At 40.8% G+C, this 19,797-nt stretch overlaps 1 protein-coding gene across 1 annotated transcript in view; it reads right to left on the reverse strand.

The window, feature by feature from the left end:
- CRYBG3 (beta-gamma crystallin domain containing 3) overlaps positions 1-19,797 on the reverse strand; it is a 126,749-nt gene that overhangs the window by 105,796 nt on the left and 1,156 nt on the right. Inside the window, exon 2 of the mRNA XM_010848382.1 lies at positions 2,050-2,116. Within this exon, the coding sequence (XP_010846684.1) occupies positions 2,050-2,116 (67 nt within the window). The remainder of the gene's footprint in view (positions 1-2,049; positions 2,117-19,797) is intronic.

Raw genomic sequence — 19,797 nt, forward strand, 5'->3', positions numbered from 1 at the left:
TATCAAAATATGTACTTTTTTCCTTTTCTTTAATTGAAGCAACAGGGATTCACTATATAATACAGGGAATTATACCCAATATCATGTAATAACTTACAGAGGAATATAATATGCAAAATACATATTTTTGATGCCTGGCAATAGTAGGTCCCACCACAACCGGGTCTGTGAAGCAAAGATGAGCAAGCCTACCAGTAGTTTCCAGAAAGTATAGCAAACAAACAAGCTTACATGGCCCCAAATGCTTCCACTACACCAGTGAGAGGCTAACCAGACTGCCCATGTATTGATATAAGTAATCCTATAGGCCTCAAACCATAAGAGAATAACTTTCATGACTATAAGCCCTATTTACTTGGGGGCCCAAATCCCAAACTGAAAGTATCCTGAACATTCAAACCAATATATTAAAAATGGATAGAGAAGATGGTATCCATGGGGGCCCAGCCACTATACTGCCCACCATATACACTTACTGAGGCCAGAATAATTTCTGGAGTAAATCTCTGCAGATAGAAAGCAGTTCTATTAGAAACTAAAGTTTCAGGGCCAAGTTTGAAGACCAACATTTTTTTCAGTGAGCTTAACAGCTGAAGTGATACCTATCAGTTCCAGGTTGAGAAGGCAAACAAGTAGCAACCTGGAGAAGAGAAAAGAGCAGGGAAAGCATGAAGGTTTGCTGAAGCTCAAAGGTGGGCTCAGAGGCAATGAAGGACTAAGACAGGGAATGACAGGAACTGGTTGATAAAGAAACCTCTTAGTTGGAGATTTCAGAAGTAAAACACATGCTTCCTGTGAGACAACTCAAGAGCAAAGCTGCACATAAAATGAGAAGTAAAAATCTTGAAGCTGGGCAACTCAGGACATGTAAAAACTGAACAGGACAGAGAAAGCTGCAGAGTCCATGCAGCGGTAAACCAGTGAGTTGACTAATGACCGGCTGCCAAAGAATAGGCAGGAAGTGCTATAAAACCCAGGGGGCAGGAGTTAGTAGCCAAACTCACAAAGGAAGAAGAAAGGAAAGGGAAGCAAGGTGATTCTGATTTTTTTCTTTCAATAAAGTTTAAAAGTAAAAAAGAAAAATCAGATTCTGATTTTTTTTTCTTTCAAAAATATTTATATTGTTAACTATGGTGGACAAGGCAGGAATAAAAACTGAAAACAGCTTTACCTTTACCATCTTTAAGGCCTCTGGACCTCATGTAATGTTTAAGAGTAATGAAGAATTATCAGTAAAGAAGGATTCAGTTGACTTTCTGGTCCTTCCACTGACCAGGCTAATGTACCTGGGAATCCCTGACAAGCTTTCTCCTTGACTGACTGTCACAAGTCATTTAAAAAGAAAGTAACTGGGCCCAAACTCCATGAATGTCGAACAGCTGTCAGAACTTGATCCTAGCCTCACACTCCCAACCAACACAAACATCCAATTTCTAGGAAATCACTTATGATGAAAAAGAAGTATTATAAGGTTTAGCAGTTTTCAGAGATTTTTAACCACACTTATCAATAACGATCTGCATATAAGTGTAGCATATATGATTTCATGGTTGTTCTGTAGATACAGAGAAAGCCAGTTCACTTATGAGCTAAACAAACATGTCACATACTAATGCCATGTACAAATAGGTCATTAACTTCTATGCCCTCAGAAGCACTCTTAATTGTCAGGAGCATTTGAGTAAACACAACATAAATTGAAGAACTTCCTAGGGGAAAGGGAGAGTGGAGGTTAGATGACACAATTTACAGATTAGAAAACCAAGGCACAGAGAAGTTAAATGTCTCAGTGGAAGACCTCACAGCTGGTTAGTGGCTCAGCTGGGGTAAAAGCAGCACTGTCTCAAGCCTTTCTTCAATGATCTACCCCCAACCCCACTGGCAAGATGCAAATATCCAGCAGAACTGGGCTAGAGTTTCCAATAAGGAATAAGACTTTATGCTCTTTTTGAAATGTGAAATGAGATGACAGAATCAGAAAGAAGAGCGAGCAGAAATTAAGAAAAAATCATTTGCTTGATATAAAATAATATTAATTTAAAACTATACCTTCACTGCTTCTGATGAAAGTATATTTTCCTTTTTCTGACTTGTGCTCATGGGCTCATTTTCAACACTGGAAAAAAAAAAAGTTTTTTTTGAAATTAAAAGAGAATTACTGAAATCATACAGTTTCTGTGTTTAATGCAAAAACTGAAAGGTCCTTTTTATCTGTAATGCCCCAAAGATTCACATACAAAGTGTTACACTAAGAAGCTATTGATTTGAGTGTCTACACTTGAAACACACATTCAAAAATGCTCATCAGGCTCCAGACATTTTGGTGAGTCCATTCTGTTTTATGACCAGCATCACACCAACGATGCACCTGAACAAAGCAGCGCCAGTGTACAACTATCATAATCTTGGAAAGTGATGGCCCTCTTTTTGACTGTATTTATCTTAAGGTTCTCTACAGCCCAGTCTTCTTTTAAACCTATGCTAAGGGTTATTTGAAATATATTTCCAATCAACAAATTTTTATAAACTTACAGGATCATATAGAGATTTCTAGGAATATTTAAAAGAGATGCAAAAAAAAAAAAAAAGAGAGAGAGAGAGAGATGTAGGTTTATCTAATCCCAAGTATGTTCTTGGGCTTCCGTGGTGGCTCTGACAGTAAAGAATATGCCTGCAATGTGGGAGACCTGGGTTTGATCCCTGGGTTGGGAAGATTCTCTGGAGGAGGGCAGGGCAACCCACTCCAGTATTCTTGCCTGCAGAATCGTCATGGACAAAGGAGCCTGGCAGGCTATATAATCCATGGAGTCAAAAAGAGTCAGACACAACTGAACGACTAAGTACACACAAGTGTGTCCCAGACGGTGCCTTAAAAATCTGATTTTCCAGATAGTCACTTTTAACTGTCTTGTCTGGAATACCTTCACAGATATCTTATAAGATGTCATAATAACCTATTTTGCCTATTAGGTACATATACATTTTAGATCTAGATAATTAACTCTTTACGTCAACACGTTATTTTGTTTTCATACTTTCATAATCTGAGACAAATTGAGCAGCTTTACTCTAAAGATTACTGGGGCACTCTACCATGAACTAGGAATCGTGCATGGCCTTGAGGATTTAAGAACAAGTAGGTCAGGATCTTCGTAAAACAAGGTCTAGTAGGGGAGACTGATAAACAAACTAATAATACAGTCTGGTACAAGTACAACTCATTCATAACTGCTGAATGAATGAAGTGGCACGGAGCACAGAGGAAGGAAGAGGCAGAGACTCTGCCCGCTCAGTCAAGTGTCCACGTAGGAGGTACAAAGGCAGGGGTTGATAATGATACAGTATTTGAGGGGTAGCTCAGTCGATAAAGAATATGCCTGCAATGCAGGAGATGTGGGTTCGATTCCTGGATTGGGACGATCCTCTGGAGAAGGAAATGGCAACCCACTCCAGTATTCTCGCCTGGAAAATCCCATGGACAGAGGAGCCTGGCAGACTACAGTCCATGGGGTCGCAAGAGCTGGACAGGACTTAGTGACTAAACCACCACCACCACCGAGTTCTGTTTGTTTGTTTTTAAGATAAGACTGAAGCACAGGATCTTGTGACAGGCAGCGATAATCCTGGAGAGATGAGAATGAGAACAGAAGTTAGTGGATGCCAGACCAAGAAGAACCCGTCTGACCCATCACAGAATGTGACCTTTGTTCTGCTAGCACTGGGAAGCCTTCAGGCAGGAGAACGGCTGGGTGAGGAAAAACACATGGATGGAATCGTGGTGACTGGCAGGAGAGGGAATGGGAAGGGGGGTTTCACAGCTCCCATTAGGATACTAAGCAAGGACACAATTTGTGCTACTTAAGATTTTCTATCCATACAATCCAGTACAATTGAGCAGACTATCCAGGCAACAAATGACAATGATTTAAAAAAAAAGAAGGAAAAAATAGATGATGAACACCTGGAAAATACAATGGATTCAAATTTCATTCAGTCTCGGACTCTATGCAGGAATACAAGGACAGAAAAGATACGGCCATGCTCAAATGCCAGTAAGAAAAATTAAGCATGTAAATAAATACATAAGCTATGTGTTTAACATATGAAAACTCCATAGGGAAAAATAGGGACAAAGTAGAAAAAAAAATGTACAAGTCAGAATTGTAACCCATATTACATGGACATGTCTATAAAATAATGTCTTAAATGGTTAACATTTTAAATGTGAGTGGGTTATCTTTGTTTTTTCCTGTTTTACTAGGCTTATCTTTTGCCACAGGATTATTTATAATTCAGTTTTTTTTTTAAATTAAATTCAATACTTGTCTATCTAAGCTCAAATCAAAAAAAAGAGACTGGCAAAATACACATAAAAAGAGCATGATATAAACATTTGGGGTATAACCATGAATACTACTAACCTTGGTGATTTGATAAGTGTATTTTCTAACTACAGTCTATTTTGAATCTAGTTAATTTATAAATATAATCTATCTAAATATATAATAGACAATTTAGTATCCTAGTTCAAGATTTCTGAAAGTATATTTATTTAGAGTGTTCACAGGGTATTCTATAAGCTTGGAGAATGAAATGGCAACTCACTTCAGTATTCATGCCTGGAGAATTCTGTGGACAGAGGAGCCTAGCAAGCTTCAGCCCCTGGGGTCACAGAGAGTCCGACATGACTGAACGACTAACACTATAAGCTCACTGCCTTACTGAAATTGTATATGAAAACAGTAAAAAGTGTCTTTCCCAGTACAAAAGCTCTGCAGAAAATGCAGCTCAGGGTCCATGGGATTTAAGGCAGAAGTTAGGATTTTCAAGTAGCTATAATTATTTCCACACTGTAAACACACACAAAACGCCAAAAAAAAAAAAAGTTTTAAGTCAGAACATAAGCATTCTGCATTGTGCAAACAACTGAAGAATTTAAAGCTGAAATCACCAAGGGCAGTTAATACTTGACACTTTGTAAAACTTGTTGAAATTTATATCCTAAGGTTTATCTTTCATGAATCTTATGGCTAAACCAAAATTTTAAAATGTGTCAAGTTTTAAAACAAACAACATTTTAAAATTCTGGATTAAGTAGAAAAATCAGTGCTTCAGTTAAAGCTTTCCCCATGTCCTTCCTGGATGTCTGGAGTCCCTTCTCCATTTGTCTCTGACATCCTCTGGATGGCTCTGGTTCAATCCATTCTTCTTAGACACAGTGATCATTAATCTGACCATGATACTCTTCTGCTCAAAAACTCCTTCAGTGATTCTCCATCAGCTGATGAATGAAATGAAGAGTCCTTAGTGTAACTATAGAAAGTTCTTCATGACCTGGTTGCAGATACACCTGTCACCTAGAACCCATTCTCAGAACACACCAAATTCACATACCAGCAAACTACTTTCTCCTCCTGCCTGCAACACCCTTCCCCACCCTGTCCAACTCCTAATCCTTCCCAATTGATTTCTATGTTAACCTGTAATTTTTGTGCCCCCACTGCACAGAGTGATACCCCTCATACATTCCTGCTAGTAATTACCATAATGGCTGGTTGGTTGTCCATTTGTCTAACTAGATTTGAACTCATATAACCCAGGGACCGTATCATTCATGGCTGTATCCCAAAGCCTAGCATCGTGCTTGGCACTGTGAAGGCACTCAAGTATGGTTTGTCAGATGGACTGTAAAAATAACTGCTATCAAACATTCTGTTTGTGTCTGCATAATCAGAAAACACTGTGCCATTAAGAACAATATAATAATACACAGTAGTCCTTTTTCCTTAATGACACATTAGTATGTAAGTCTCTTGAAAGAATGTACCATCCACTCTCATCCAGCAACAATTTTTCTCAAAAGATATAAAAGAGAGAAGTCGGGCTGGGAGACAATTACTCAATAGGAACAGAGGTATTTTCAACTGACTTATAAACCAAACACACAAAAATTAGGACAGGATTCATAAAGATACTTGAAACACTGGATATTTAGATGTCAGCCTAGATTTTAAAAAAAAGAAAAAGAAAGAAAGAAAAGGAAAAGAAGAAATATTAACAGAAAAGTCTCAAAAGGCTTGGACTGGTACTCTCAGACTCAAAAATAAAATACAAGAGAAAGAAAAACTTTTCAAATTCAGATGATCTCAAATCTTAAGAAAGACAAGCCTTTTCTATTGTTCTCTCACAATTTAATCCCCTTTGGGACCTGGGAGTATTTCAATAGCAGTATTTTTAGAAAGTACACATTCTGCTCAAGGGAGGGAGTGAGGGGGCAGGCATCATGATCACACGTGGGCACAAATAAGACTACCTTGAATTTTAACATCCTCATCTAACTTAGCTAACACAACTCAGGAAATTAAATCTAGATAAGCGTCAAGGTCAAAGTGATACAGAAGCTCCTCATTTTTGATGCAGCCTTATTTAGACCATAGCTGAAAACCAGGAATCCAATGTATAGCCATTAAAAATCCACTTACTTTATGCCAGACATAAAATAAAACAAACCCCCTGGGCCATAAAAAAAGAAGGCATTTTTACATTCTAAAGCTCAAATAATTTACACAGAGAGTCCCTATCCTCTCACTTAAAATATCTTACACTATTACTTTTAATCAAATTCTAACAAGATTCCCCAACTCACAGAAAGTAAGGAGGAGAAAACTAGGTCCAAGAACTCAGTCACCAGACATGTCCTTGCACTTTTTAGGTGCCAGATGCTGTTCTTGGTACATACTAGAAAACGAGCAGTGAACACATCAGACAACGCCCTGGCCCTCTTTCCCTAAGAATCCCTCTCTAGAGGCACCATAATCACCTGCACAGTTGTTTATTAAACAGATGTGGGGGCCTCACAGTCAAGGATTCCAGCTGGAGTGGGGCCCAGGAATCCACATTTTCCACAACCGGCGCCCCCTTCCCTGGGTTGTTCAGATGCAGGCCGTTCTCTGATCACGTTCTTGATAAACAACAGCGTGAGAGCCTCTTTACTGAGCTGAAACCAGCAACTGAGTGTTGCACAGAGAAAAGAATGATCTGGTTGGAGGGATATCCATTATTTAAATGTGTTAAATGGTGATAATTAAAGGATAGGTATCAATTATTTTGAAAGCTCACTCCTGTGAAATAGCACCCATTTTCCAACACTGATGTTCAGCAGAGATGGTCCTAGTGAAGAGCTGTTGCCTGAATGAGCATGCAGGGTATGCAAAGTCCAGTGGGACGGGAAAAAAAATCCCCTCTTTGAGTGTTTACCACAGACTGAAACCCAAGGGATGCTGCTTGGCCTCTTCCAGAGTCAGTCCCTCAAGTGGTGAGAATGCCCCTTCCTAGACGGTCACTGGATAGTCATGCAGGAACGGATGTGGGTGGAGGCAGCGTGAGGAAGACAAAGTTCTTCACTCCTCCCCCTCCTGCAACAAGGCAGCTGAGTACCATCTCTTACTCTGCCGTTTCTCTCACACACTGTTATGGTGGCTGCATCAGAAAAATCTGGAAATATTGAAGAACCGAATACAGCTTCCATAACTGTCTTCCAAAGGCCAGCCCACTTTTCAGTGGATTCCCAAGTCTGTGATTTCTTGCTATTTCCAGAAAGGAGGCAATCTCTGGTACTGGTAACATCATGGCCATAATTCTGAGCATTCTCAAACTCAAGGTGACTTCATAGAAGGTGGTGCCTTGTTTGGGGCTTCCCCAGTGGCTCAGTAGGTAAAGAATCCTCCTGCAGCGCAGGAGACGCAGGTTTGATCCCTGGGTAAGGACAATTCCCCTGGAGAAGGAACCGGAAATCCGCTCCAACATTCTTGCCTGGGAAATCCCAAGGACAGAGGAGCCTGATGGGCTACAGTCCATGTGCCTGCAGAGAGTTGGACATGACTGAGTGATGGAACACACATGCCTGGTTTGGGCATGGCCTTATCTATAAGCAGGACCCCCAACCCACTACCCCCAGGAACTTGCCACCGTTCCTAGGGGCCTGTGCTGAGGACTTCTCTTCTCTGCCTCCTCTCTTTCCCACTCTGGGTTTTCACTTTCATCCTAGAAGGGGTGGTCTATAGTCCTCAGCTATGTTGCTGAGGACAGGGAATGAGAATACAGGTTAATCTGTTTCTCTCTTCCCTCACTAACATAAAACCCTGCTAGTTCTGGCAGCCTGGTCCACATCACTTCAGTAAAGCCTTGGAGGACTAAATGAAAAAGACTATGGAACAAGGAGGGGATCTCTTCCCAACCCACTCTGTTTCTTGCTGTTACCAGAAGTGAAAAGCTCTGCAAAAACTCAAAATGGACAGAGGTCTGTTTCAGGGATGGCATGTTATGGACAAAAGGCTCTTCAGTCAAAATGCCCCTTTCTGGATCTTCCTTTTTCAAACACGTACATTGAAAGGATCAGACCAGCCCTCTGCCAGATCTAAAATCACATATGACCCTCCAATAAGCAGAGTGAGTAGAAAGAGGAAAAGTCAGATGAATCTTGAGGCTTTTGTGGTAAAGAAAGAGAAAGACTGTGATCAAGAAGCCAATTCAGTTAAAATATTAGGGCATGACAACAAGGAGACACAACTTCTACTGTCCCTGACTTCAAAGTGACTGAGGCCACCAAGGGGCCTGTTCTCTATTCCCTTGGATTTCTCCCTCTCATGGCCACTCAAGTGCTGAAATATAGGTTGAACTTTACCCCCATACCCTCCAAAGGGCCTTCTCATGCCATGGGGCATCTACATTACCTTGGGGATCTTTTCTTGAAACACATCTTCACTAGACAAGCTCTAGAGTTCTCTTTGCTCACTGTTGTACTGAAGGTACTGTGTGGTTGTGGTTAGTTGCTCAGTCGTGTCCAACTCTTTGTGACCCCACAGATTATAGCCTGTTAGGCTCCTCTATCCATGGGGATTCTCCAGGCAAGAATACTGGAGTGGGTTGCCATGCCGTCCTCCAGGAGATTTTCCCAACCTTGGGGCTGAACCCAGATCTCCCGCACTGCAGGCAGATTCTTCACTGTCTGAGCCACCAGGGAATCCCAACTGAAGGTACAGTACATTACAGATTAAACTGACTTTTATCTACTGGCCTGGAGCCCCACCCAGCATCTCCAACCCTGCTTCTGCAGGGATAAAAACAGAGTTCCACACTGACAATTTCCAAACAACCATCTGGAAAACTGTCCATTCATAAACAGTGACTGCCAGCAGTAGAGTAGTACTTGTATTTTTTTTAATCGCCATTAGCAGAATATAAAACAGGTGGTTATGGCTATTTCTGGGTTTCAAATTAAAAGGTAAGTAAAAGCTGCACTTTTAAGACAGTCAAACAGCATGCATTTTAGCCCAAACATCTGGTGTCTCAATGTCAGACCTCTTTGGAGAGAAACTAGGAGCAGGGAGGAGGGTAATAGATATGATCATGAAGCTTCATGGCTTTGCAGTCTTAGAGCTTCTGACAGTTCTTTCCCCATAATGTCAACCCTCTCCTATAATTTTTCTATCTACCTGGAAGCTGATTTATTTCCTGTTCCTATCACTTGTTCCCAAAACGAGAGCCATAATTACAGTTCAATCACAGGCTACAAAGTGAGAATCTCAGGCGGTTTGACGTGACCTGAGCTGTCCATCTACACGTGACATCAGCAACTGCTGTATTATCCCAAAGTCCTCTTCCTCAAACCCCTCAGACTCTGAACAGTTGTGACAAACCTCACAAGGATCAATACCCTGATCTTTTACTGTGACATGAACTCAAAGCAGTACTCTAGCTGCAGTCTAGAATGGGACACTCATTCGTGTACCACTTGACACACCACCTGAGAGAGGAGCTCTGGAGACCCCAGAACAGGTGAGCCTGGACCTTCCCAGTGGCTGACCAAGGTTGACCTCACCTCCAACTCAGGCCCTTCCTCCTCTGTCAAGTCTTCTGAGACCAAAAAGCTGAAAAACTACTTAAGAGGATACAAATACATACACACATACAAACCCATGCTCAAGTGATAGTTTTCTTAAAAAGTAATCTTATCATCTCAACCCCTGACCAAGGCTGACCTCATCTGGCCCCTGACTCCTTTCCATTCTGTTGTTTCTGCCTGTTCTGATACCTGTGCCAACATGAGCCTGCTCCAGGATCTTGAAACATGCTTTTCCCTCTGCCTGGAAAGTCCTTTGCTCTGATTTGCTCACTTCCTGATCTTCCAAGATTTCCTGGAGAAGGAAATGGCAATACACTCCAATATTCTTGCCTGGGAAATCCCATGGACAGAAGAGCCTGGTGGGCTACAGTCCATGGGGTCACATAAAGTTGGACATCACTGAACGATTAACATTCATTCATATTAATTCAAGTATCACGTAGGTCTTGGGTCAGGTGTCACCCAGCAGATAGGCCTCATGAGCATCCTCTCTATACCTTACTCCACACTCACTACTTCTGTCACGTCCTCTTCCCTCATCTCACTTTATTTTACTACAAAGCACGTTATATATAAATCTATATAACTTTCCCATCAGAATACAAACCCTCTGTAAACAGAGACACATTAAGACATTCACACTAGATTCTGAAAAGTGATGACCCATCTAAGATCTTTCAAAAGATTAAAATTAAATTATTTTGATTATTTCTAAGAGTATATGTACTATTGTATACAATGATAAAGTACCAATGTTAAGTGGGAAAAAAAAATCAAGTTTCAAAATCCTGAAGAAGACTTTTACTTTTTCTAAAAATACGTATACATGTAGACACACGTATCAGAAGTGATCTAGCAGAATAGCACTTGTCTCTGGGTAGTTATGTATGAGTTGTGCTTTTTTTCCTTTTTGATTTTTCTTTAATTTCATACCTGTTTTAGAAGAGTGTATATTACTATTCAAAGGCAAGCAAAACAAACAAAATCCCAAAGTATTGTAGTTGATTCTAAAAAGCAAGTAAAAACAAGTCAGTGAAAAAATGCAAGCAATGAACCTAGAGAAGACAAACAGCTAAATACTAATAGTACAAATAGTACATAATAGCAATTTCTTCGTATCATAATAAATGTAACATTGCCAAATAAGATCTTATTTACCTACCTCTAATAGAACAATGGAACAATTAAACTGATTACCACACACATTTTCAGCTTTGATTAATATAGCACAATGCCACCTGTCCAGCTGCTGCTGCTGCTGCTAAGTCACATCAGTCGTGTCCGACTCTGTGCGACCCCGTAGACGGCAGCCTACCAGGCTCCCCGGTCCCTGGGATTCTCCAGGCAAGAACACCTGTCCAGCCAGGGTATGCTTTTTAGTACTTTGACAGCAAAGACGATAAAAGGTTAAGAGTTTACATCTCACGCTACCTGTTCCCAGTTATCAAAATATAAAATTCAAAGAATTTCATTCCTTGTTATAAGCACAGCAGTTACAGAAAAAAAATTATGACCTGCAGGTCATATCCATATTTTGTATAAATTTTAATATGAAGAGTAAAGCAGAAATTTCTAACATATCATGTAGCTATCACATAAAATGAGTACTCATGAGAGCATTCAAATACCATTTTCATGTCATTTCTGTCATTTGTGCTATTTATCATAAAGGACATATAAGAGATGTCCTTTAAAAGGGGATGATGCTCCTTCAAAAGTAAGTTGTGCTATTCTAAACAGCTGTATTTTATATACATGGAAAAGTTGACTTTTGATTTAATCCCCTAATTATAACACTTATTTTGGCTGAATGAATAAAGAGAAGTGGAAAGAGATATAAAATAGCTCAATCTTCATCTACCATCACCAGAAACCAATATAGATTGTCTAAAGTTTACAAATCAAGAGTAGTAAATAGACACGTGTACAGAAAGATCAGAAGGAACAGACTGAAGGAGATTAAAACAGTTTCCTCTAAGAGTGGGCCCACCCCTGTCAAATACTCCACAGCCCGTGAGACACGCTGGTACTTATTTTAAGAAGGGAAGGAAGATTTGTGCTATGTCTGCCTTCCCCACAAAAACTGCAGGAGTGTTTTGAACCAATGCCATGCTGCACTGGATTCCCAGAGGTTAGCACAGTGCCTGGCATAAGTGGTACCAAAGGGATTCTTGTTAAAAACATTGGTGAGCTTTTCAAATCAAACGATGAAAATGTTAGGAACACACAGAGGAAATACCCAAAGCATTTTCATGTGATCTTTCCAGTAAAATAAAAGTCTTCCTAACCTATCCTGCATACACCTGTTACCCTACGGAGTTTTGGCTGGCATTCTAAAGCTGGAAGAGACCTTAGCTATGAGGGCCATCTCCTTTCCTTTATAATCAAAGACTGCGAGAATATTTTGGCTCAGAGTCACATGGCTACTCGAAGTGGATGATTTAGGTGATCTCACAAAAATGACTTGGTATTTTTGAGGCTCTATTAACTCTACCCAGTTTCACGTTGCAGATTAAAAATACATATACCTCCCTCATACCTGCAGAAAGTATCTAAATATCCAATTATTCGGCATTATAAATATTCCATTTATTTGTAGCCTCGATCATAACTTTTCTCACTTGAACAAGTGAATGGAGTTCATTTTTCCTTTGGAGAATTTTTGCCAACACAGGATCATAAATTCTTTTATCCTCTTTTATACAAAGGTATTCACTAGGTCATAACCAGTTTTCTGAAATAGGTAATTCATATAATTTTTTAAGTATAAAAAGGTCTAAAATGGAGAAGTCTCCCTCCTATTCCTCATTCCTTCACCCAGTCTCTCATCCTTCCCAAATAGTTAACACAACAGTAGGAACAGACTTTTTCCATACTCCCCCATTTTCAAATGCAAATGGGAGCGTACTATACACAGTGGTTTGTATCTTGTTTTAAAAAGATTTTTAAATGTATTTTTCTTATCAGTATACAAAAAGCTTTATCATTCTTTTTGACAGCCACGTAATAGTCCACTACATGGGATACATGGTGATCTACCAATTAGTCCACTATTGATAAGACTTCATTTTAATCTTCATCTCTTGCTAATTAAAACAACACTGCAATGACTAAATTTGTAGTGTCAACTTTGGGCTTGTTTTGCAAGCTGTATACATCCAGTGGAATTTCTAAAAGGGAACTGTTAAATCAGGGTATGTGAATGTATGATGTTGATAGAGTTCATCAAACTTCCCTCCAAACTGGTGTCTCGATTTACACTCCCGCTAGCAGTGTACCAGAGCTCCTGTATACCTACACTGAACTCAAGTTTTGATTATCAGACAGGTGGAATATGGTACCTTGCTATAGGCTTAATTTGTATCTTTTTAGGAGACTAAGCCTTTTTATGTGTTTAAATATAAATTTATAAAGTATATATAATTTCCTCTCTCAACTGCCAGGAGCATCAGTTCTTTATTGTACTGAGCACTGACCCAGGCCATTTGCAGGCCATGGTCTTATCTGCACTCAAAACATTTTCTAAGCCCTGCCTTCTGTTTGGGTCTTTTTCCCAAGTTGAGCAGAAGCAGCAGTCACAGAATGCTGTAGGTTTTGAATTCAGGAAGGAGAATGACTCCTCACTCTACCACAAGATCTGTGAGACTTTTGATTAGCTATTGGACCTCTCCAAGCCTTAAATTATGTGTCTGTAAAATGGAGTAAAGATTCCTGTCTCATAAGGTTGCTCTGAGTATTAGGTGGTTGTATAGGTTGAAAGCCCCAAGCACAGGGCTTGGATCTTACTAGGGCCTCAATTAAGGGTGGTTTAGTTTTGTCATCACTAATCTGTCAGGCACAAAGGAACACTTAACTAAACAACTAAAGCAAATTTTGGTTGTTTCACTGCTTTGGCATATTTCCAGTTAAATACCCCCAGGGGTTAAACACTGAGGGATAACCCTGCTGGAGCCGTACCAGTACTTGGCATTCACGACTGCCACACAACAAATTATTTCTAGTCACAAAACCAATTTGTTTCTCTGTCAACACCCAACCATTCTGTATAAGGATGTCCACTCACTTGGAATGACGATTTTTTGCAAGAATGTGATTTTCTGCCTCCATCTAAGACTTGCTGGGTCAAGGAGCAGCAGGAGGGACCGAGGGAAATCATGTCCACTCACCCTGCTGGTACAGCTCCTACACCATCTCCCCACAAGTCTGCCTCGGCAAAGGATGCTCATCAAACCATGCTCAGAGAGAAGAGAGGGAGAAGATACTTTGAAAGCCCGTTCAAAGTCCTCATACAATGTGTGACACTCATGAAACAGTGAGTGTGTTCTGAACCACACAAGTCACACACACCAAATGCACGTTTGGCTTATCATGAGTTCATCTGGAAAACAGAGACGTGCAGGTTTATCTCCTCCACTAATTTAAGAGCTATTTGAGGGCAGTTTCAGTCTTTTATTCATCTTTGTGTCCCACACCTTAGCAATATCCTCAACACACAGCAGTCAAATTTCTGGAATGGACAGGCTTAAGATAAACATGACTTCTTGAACTTTTACTTCATGCTAATCCTCTCTCTTCAGTAGACAGTCTGGATTACCTTCCCGAGTTTGAATGTACGTCAATCTGTTTTATAGTTATCGGAGCTGCACTGGCATTTTTGGTATATGTGCACACAAGTGTACTTCATCAGAACTCTGGTAATACTTTGAAGGAAAATTGTTTTCTTCTTTATAAAATTCACTATTACCCTTTTTTACATATTCTCCACTGAGGTGAAATGTTTGCTTCAAAAAAGTTAGAAGTTGTGATTAAGTTTATTGCAGATCAATTTGAGGTACACTTGCAACTCAACACACATTTAGAGTGTACAATCGAGTTCGTTTTCAAGGAAATGTCCTCAGCAAGAAACAGAATCCTCAAGTTAGACATCTGGCAGACACCCTGTTAAACCCAAAAGACAGGTTCTCAGTTGAAAAAAAGTATGGTTTCAATACCCTAAAACAGTCTATATTTCTACTTCATTGCCAAAAGTAGGTTCTGTGTTTTCCATTAACCTGGAAGCTCAAGATTCTCACAAAATACTCACAGCTGAGGACTTCTGGAATTTTCCAGTCATCTTTGTTGCTGCAGGCATGAGCCTCGGCTGTTGCCCTTCAACACCACATAGGTATCTTATTCCACCAAACTATTACTGATTATTTTATACAGTGCTTTCAAATCACTATTTGAAATGTAATTACCATGAAAATTCAGAGCACAAAACTCCTTTTTCTTACATAAATGATGCCGTGGTCAACATTTAACATAACAGCTGGTATCAGAGGCAGTATTAACATTTGATGAAACTATCTCCTACACTTCAGCTCACTAGTATCATGGCTCAACCCATTTATCAGCCACACTCAGCCATGGTGAAAAGCAAATAGTCTCTGAACTTTAAATCAAGAGCCAAACACTCTCTAGAGAACTTTATGGTACCCACCCCCTACCATGTCTCAAAAATGCCCACTTTAAGGGCAGGAGTGTATTACCCTGTGAAAAGCCACTAATAAGTGTTTTAGTGAAAAGTGTATTCGTGAAAAGCCACTAATAAGCGTTTTAATGATCCATCAACAGAGATTCACTCCCTCACCTGAGCTAGGTACAGAGGACAAAAAGATAAATGAGACACAGCCCCTGCTCCTTGGGTCTAGTGATCCTGTCTTACCTTCTATCAATGGCACTACATTGGGACACTCAAAGGAACAGTCAAAAAGAGTATATGTGAAACAGTCCACACTATTACCCATTCTGGAACAAAGGAAGGAAAGGTCCAACTAAATTACATATTCAGATGTATTTTGAAGAAGCACAGTTCAGAAGGTTGGTGAGCAAAATGCTGTGTAAAAAGAATCAGAGTTTCTGAGTCAGAGAGACCCAGTCTCAAATCTCACCCCTGAAACTTATCCCAGTTATGATTTGGGATAAATTGTTCTCCCCTGGGAGTGCTCTCCCTCCCGCCCACCTTGGGGAAGGTGTTCCGGGTTCTCCCAATGACTGCAGGGGATGCTCCTGGTAATTAGTGGGCAGGGCCACAGATGCCAAATGTCCTACGAAGGACAGGAGAGTCCAGTTCAGCAAAAAATTGTTCCTTCCAAGATGCCACCTCTGGGAATTATCTTATCCTCAGTTTCCTCAGTTGTCAGAATTTTAAGCATACCAACATTCCAGGCTGAGGGTGATGTTTAAAAAGACGATATAAGTAAAAGTACCCAGCCCAAAGGAGTGCACAGTCGGCTTTTGTTAAATGCTGTTCTTGCCTCACTATCATGTGTGATACAGCAAAGAAACAAAATTGAGAGATCATTTTCTCAAAGCAAGGAAAATTAGAAGGCAGGTATCCTCTGAATTTCACAGTTTAGCAGTACCTGTTGAACGGGGCTTCACAAAAATTCTCTAAATTGAGACCAAACACTCTTTATGACCCAGTGCCAAATCTAATTTTCTTAACGCCTCTTTCACTCTGCCCGCACTGATGTATACAGCCTTCAAGAGATCATAATCCCAGGCCTTTGCTCAGCCTAGAAGACCCATCCCCTATTTCCATCTTCCTGGCTAAGTTCTCTACCTGTGGAAAACACCATCAGTGAAGGCCCAGATAAAACCACCTCCCCCATGAAGCCCTCCTGGCTCTCCCCCATAACTTTTGCTGAGCCCATTCATTGCACACTCATAAACCGGGCTAAACGTTACAGCTGTGAATTGAATTCAACTGCAGTTTTCATTTCTATACAATTAAAAACAAATTAATATAAGCACTTTCTGGATGTGGTCAACCACCGAAGATAAAGAGTATTAACAAGCAATTCAACTGCCAACACCTGAATTCACATACGTAACAGTGTTGATGCAAACAGACTTTTAACTGCTGCAGGTTAATGAGAGCAGCATAGAACACAGTATATAAATGACGTGTTCACAGCAAATGATGTCCAAATATCTTACAGCACACCGTAAAAGCAAAAGTTTTCCTGTGATTCAAGTGGAGAAATATTGGAAAACCTGAATCATGGCATGGTACACAGTGGTACAGTCATGGCAACTCCTCAAAAACTTTGTTTTTTTTTCTAGTTGGTACCATATGCATTTTGTGAGTAGCCAAAAAACAGCTGCCAGGATAATGCTGTAAATTTTATTTTTATTGGTCTTGTGGTTATGTCTGTGTTTAATTTTCAATTCTGTTCTTAAGGAATTGTTAAGGAATTCTGTTCTTAAGGAATTTATGTCCCATTTGTATTTTTACCTACACAAGTTACATCATGAAACTCATGTAAGTCAACACTGGGAGTGCAGAAAACGAGACTGTACAACTCAAGTTTGAGAGAATGCACTTCGAGTACAAGAAAAAGTCAGGATGCAGACATTAATCCTTAATAAATGTTAAGTGGCCTCTGAGTTGCAGGTACTGCACAAACTTGTTTTTAACTGAAAAGTAGCTATGTGACTCTGGGCATGTTTCTTTAGCCGTTTTTTATAGTAAAACTAGAATATTGATCATACATGTCTGTCCAACCTCAGGTGTAGTATTTTTTAAAGTATTCTGTTAATTGTAATGTGCCAGACACACCATGGCAACCCACTCCAGTGTTCCTGCCTGGGAAATCCCATGGACAGAGGAGCCTGGCAGGCTACATGGGGTTGCAAGGAGTTGGACACGACTTAACAACTAAACAAGACACGTCATAGGTACCAGGATGACTGTTTTCAAGTGGTCTCCTCAGCTTCTCCCAGTTCCTTGAAACAGCCTTTTTCTCAGTCATCTTTACATTCCTATCACACCCAGTCCCATGTCTGAACAGACTCCCCTGCATCTAAAATCACCAGTACAAAAGGTAAACCACGCTCCCACTAAAACCAGGAGTTTTTACTGCCTCTAAAAGAAACAGCCAAAATACTCTTACATTTTGAAATAAGATCACAGTGACAAATCACAATTCTGTTTCCAATCTTGTTAACACCAGGGTGTTGCGTTACTAGGACATTTGGTACTACTAAGCATTTCCATTTGTTTCATTAAACTTTCAATAAAGGCTTTGTGTTTATGTCCTTGAAAACAAAAGATTTAAGCTCATTTAAAAGGTAAAACACCCACACAAAAGATTATCCGCTATCCCCTTAACATCTGGCAAGTTCTAAAATGGATGAAGGACAAAATTAGAGTTCATATAAGCACAATTAAAATTATGATTGTCAAAAAGCAGCAGTCTGTGCCTCTCTGGAGATAAGGAGAATGGAGAAGTGGTAAGCAGACAGACAAGTTGCGGGAGTGGCTAGCACCAGAAAGAAAAAGAGATTAGATTTGAGAAGTGGCCAAAAAGCCAAAATAGGGCAGGGAGGCGGCAAGCTTTCAGGACAATTCTGATAGGAACATGAAATTGGCCCTTCTAATCCTGACTCAAGGCTAGTTTCGAGTCTACTTCAGGTTTCTCTTAAATACTGTTTCCATATTATCATCCCAGATTGTCAGTGCTGTTACAGTGACGGCAGGCACCAAGGGCTGTCTGCCTACACCAGAATTCTGACATTCTGGTTGAGCCCTGTCAGACTTCAAAACTATTTTTAACTACTATGTAAGTCTGAATTTTAAATTCTCTCTTAAGAGGGCAATAATAGCTGAAGCCTCACAGAAGAAGTCTTCTAGTTGTAATAGGAACCTTCTTGGAAAGATGTGGCAGTTTTGTTAAGAGGGTCATATAATGCAAATGCTTCACAAGCAGGGAAACTGAGGAACACGTAAACGCCCAGGATCCAATCACAAGACAGGAATGAATACTGATGGAAGCAGCTCAATCAGTTACAGTTCTGTTTCCTATCCAGTTTTCTTTGAAGCTCTCCAGGAAGCCTTTAACGACTGAAGTAAACACAGCTTTCAGGAGAGCGTCCTTCCAATCACGAGAGATCTTCTAGTGCAATGTGGGGGAAGAGGCAGCAATAAGCCTCTCTAGCCAGCAAAAGTTTTAAACAGCGAGTTGTATATCACTTAACCCCTCTTCCTCCCTCAGGACAGATGAAAAGACTCCGGAACAGGTATTTTTATTAGTCATGAATTTTTCAAAAAGCTCGATTTTACAGCAGCAGGTGGAGGAAGGAGAAAAAACTGCAAAAAGGGGGCACGTTTTTATTATTACAGAAACCAAGACAGCTCGAGTCCAGGTTTCTGGAATCCATCTGGGATCTTGAGGCAGATGTTTTCTCCGAGATTTGGGAAAGAAGGGTGGCATCATTTAAATGTCAGGCAATGGTAAATAAGACTAGCAACGGTTTGACATTTTAATGGGGTCTTGGGAACTCAGCATCATCATTCTTAAAAAAAAAAAAAAAAAAAATTACTTTGAGAAACTACGATTAAGACGGCAAAATCCCAGCCGAGCGGGTGGCGCTCCAAAGCGTTACCTTTCCTATCGGAGTGGTTTTCGGATCGCGCCCTCCTCGCCCTGGCGGACGGCTGGGCTCACTACTCTTTCTCATTACCGCCGGCAGGACGCCGGGGGAGTCGCTTCTGCCGGAGAACTTAGAGCACACGCGAGTGTGGGACGGGAACCGAACCGCGTCTGGGGACGGGAGATGGGGGGCTGAGGGCCCCGCGGTCTGGCCCGGCCGCTGGCCACGGACTTCACCAGGATTTACAGACCAAGTGATGCGGCGCGGGAACTGAGAAAGAAGGTAAAAACTTCAGCAATGGAAGGAGAACAGAAAGTGAGAAGCTCAGCCTGGCCGACAGCGGCCGGCTGCGGGCACCGGGGCCAGGAACCCCCAGTCCTGAGTCGGCGCGGGGCCCCCGACGACCCCCGCGGCTCCCACCTGGCAGCGTCCCGGCCCGGCGCGGGCGGCTGGCTTGTCCCCGGCCCCTCCTCCTC

The sequence above is a fragment of the Bison bison genome, unplaced genomic scaffold, assembly GCF_000754665.1.
Source record: "Bison bison bison isolate TAMUID 2011002044 unplaced genomic scaffold, Bison_UMD1.0 scf7180017864265, whole genome shotgun sequence".
Classification (NCBI taxonomy): Eukaryota; Metazoa; Chordata; class Mammalia; order Artiodactyla; family Bovidae; genus Bison; species Bison bison.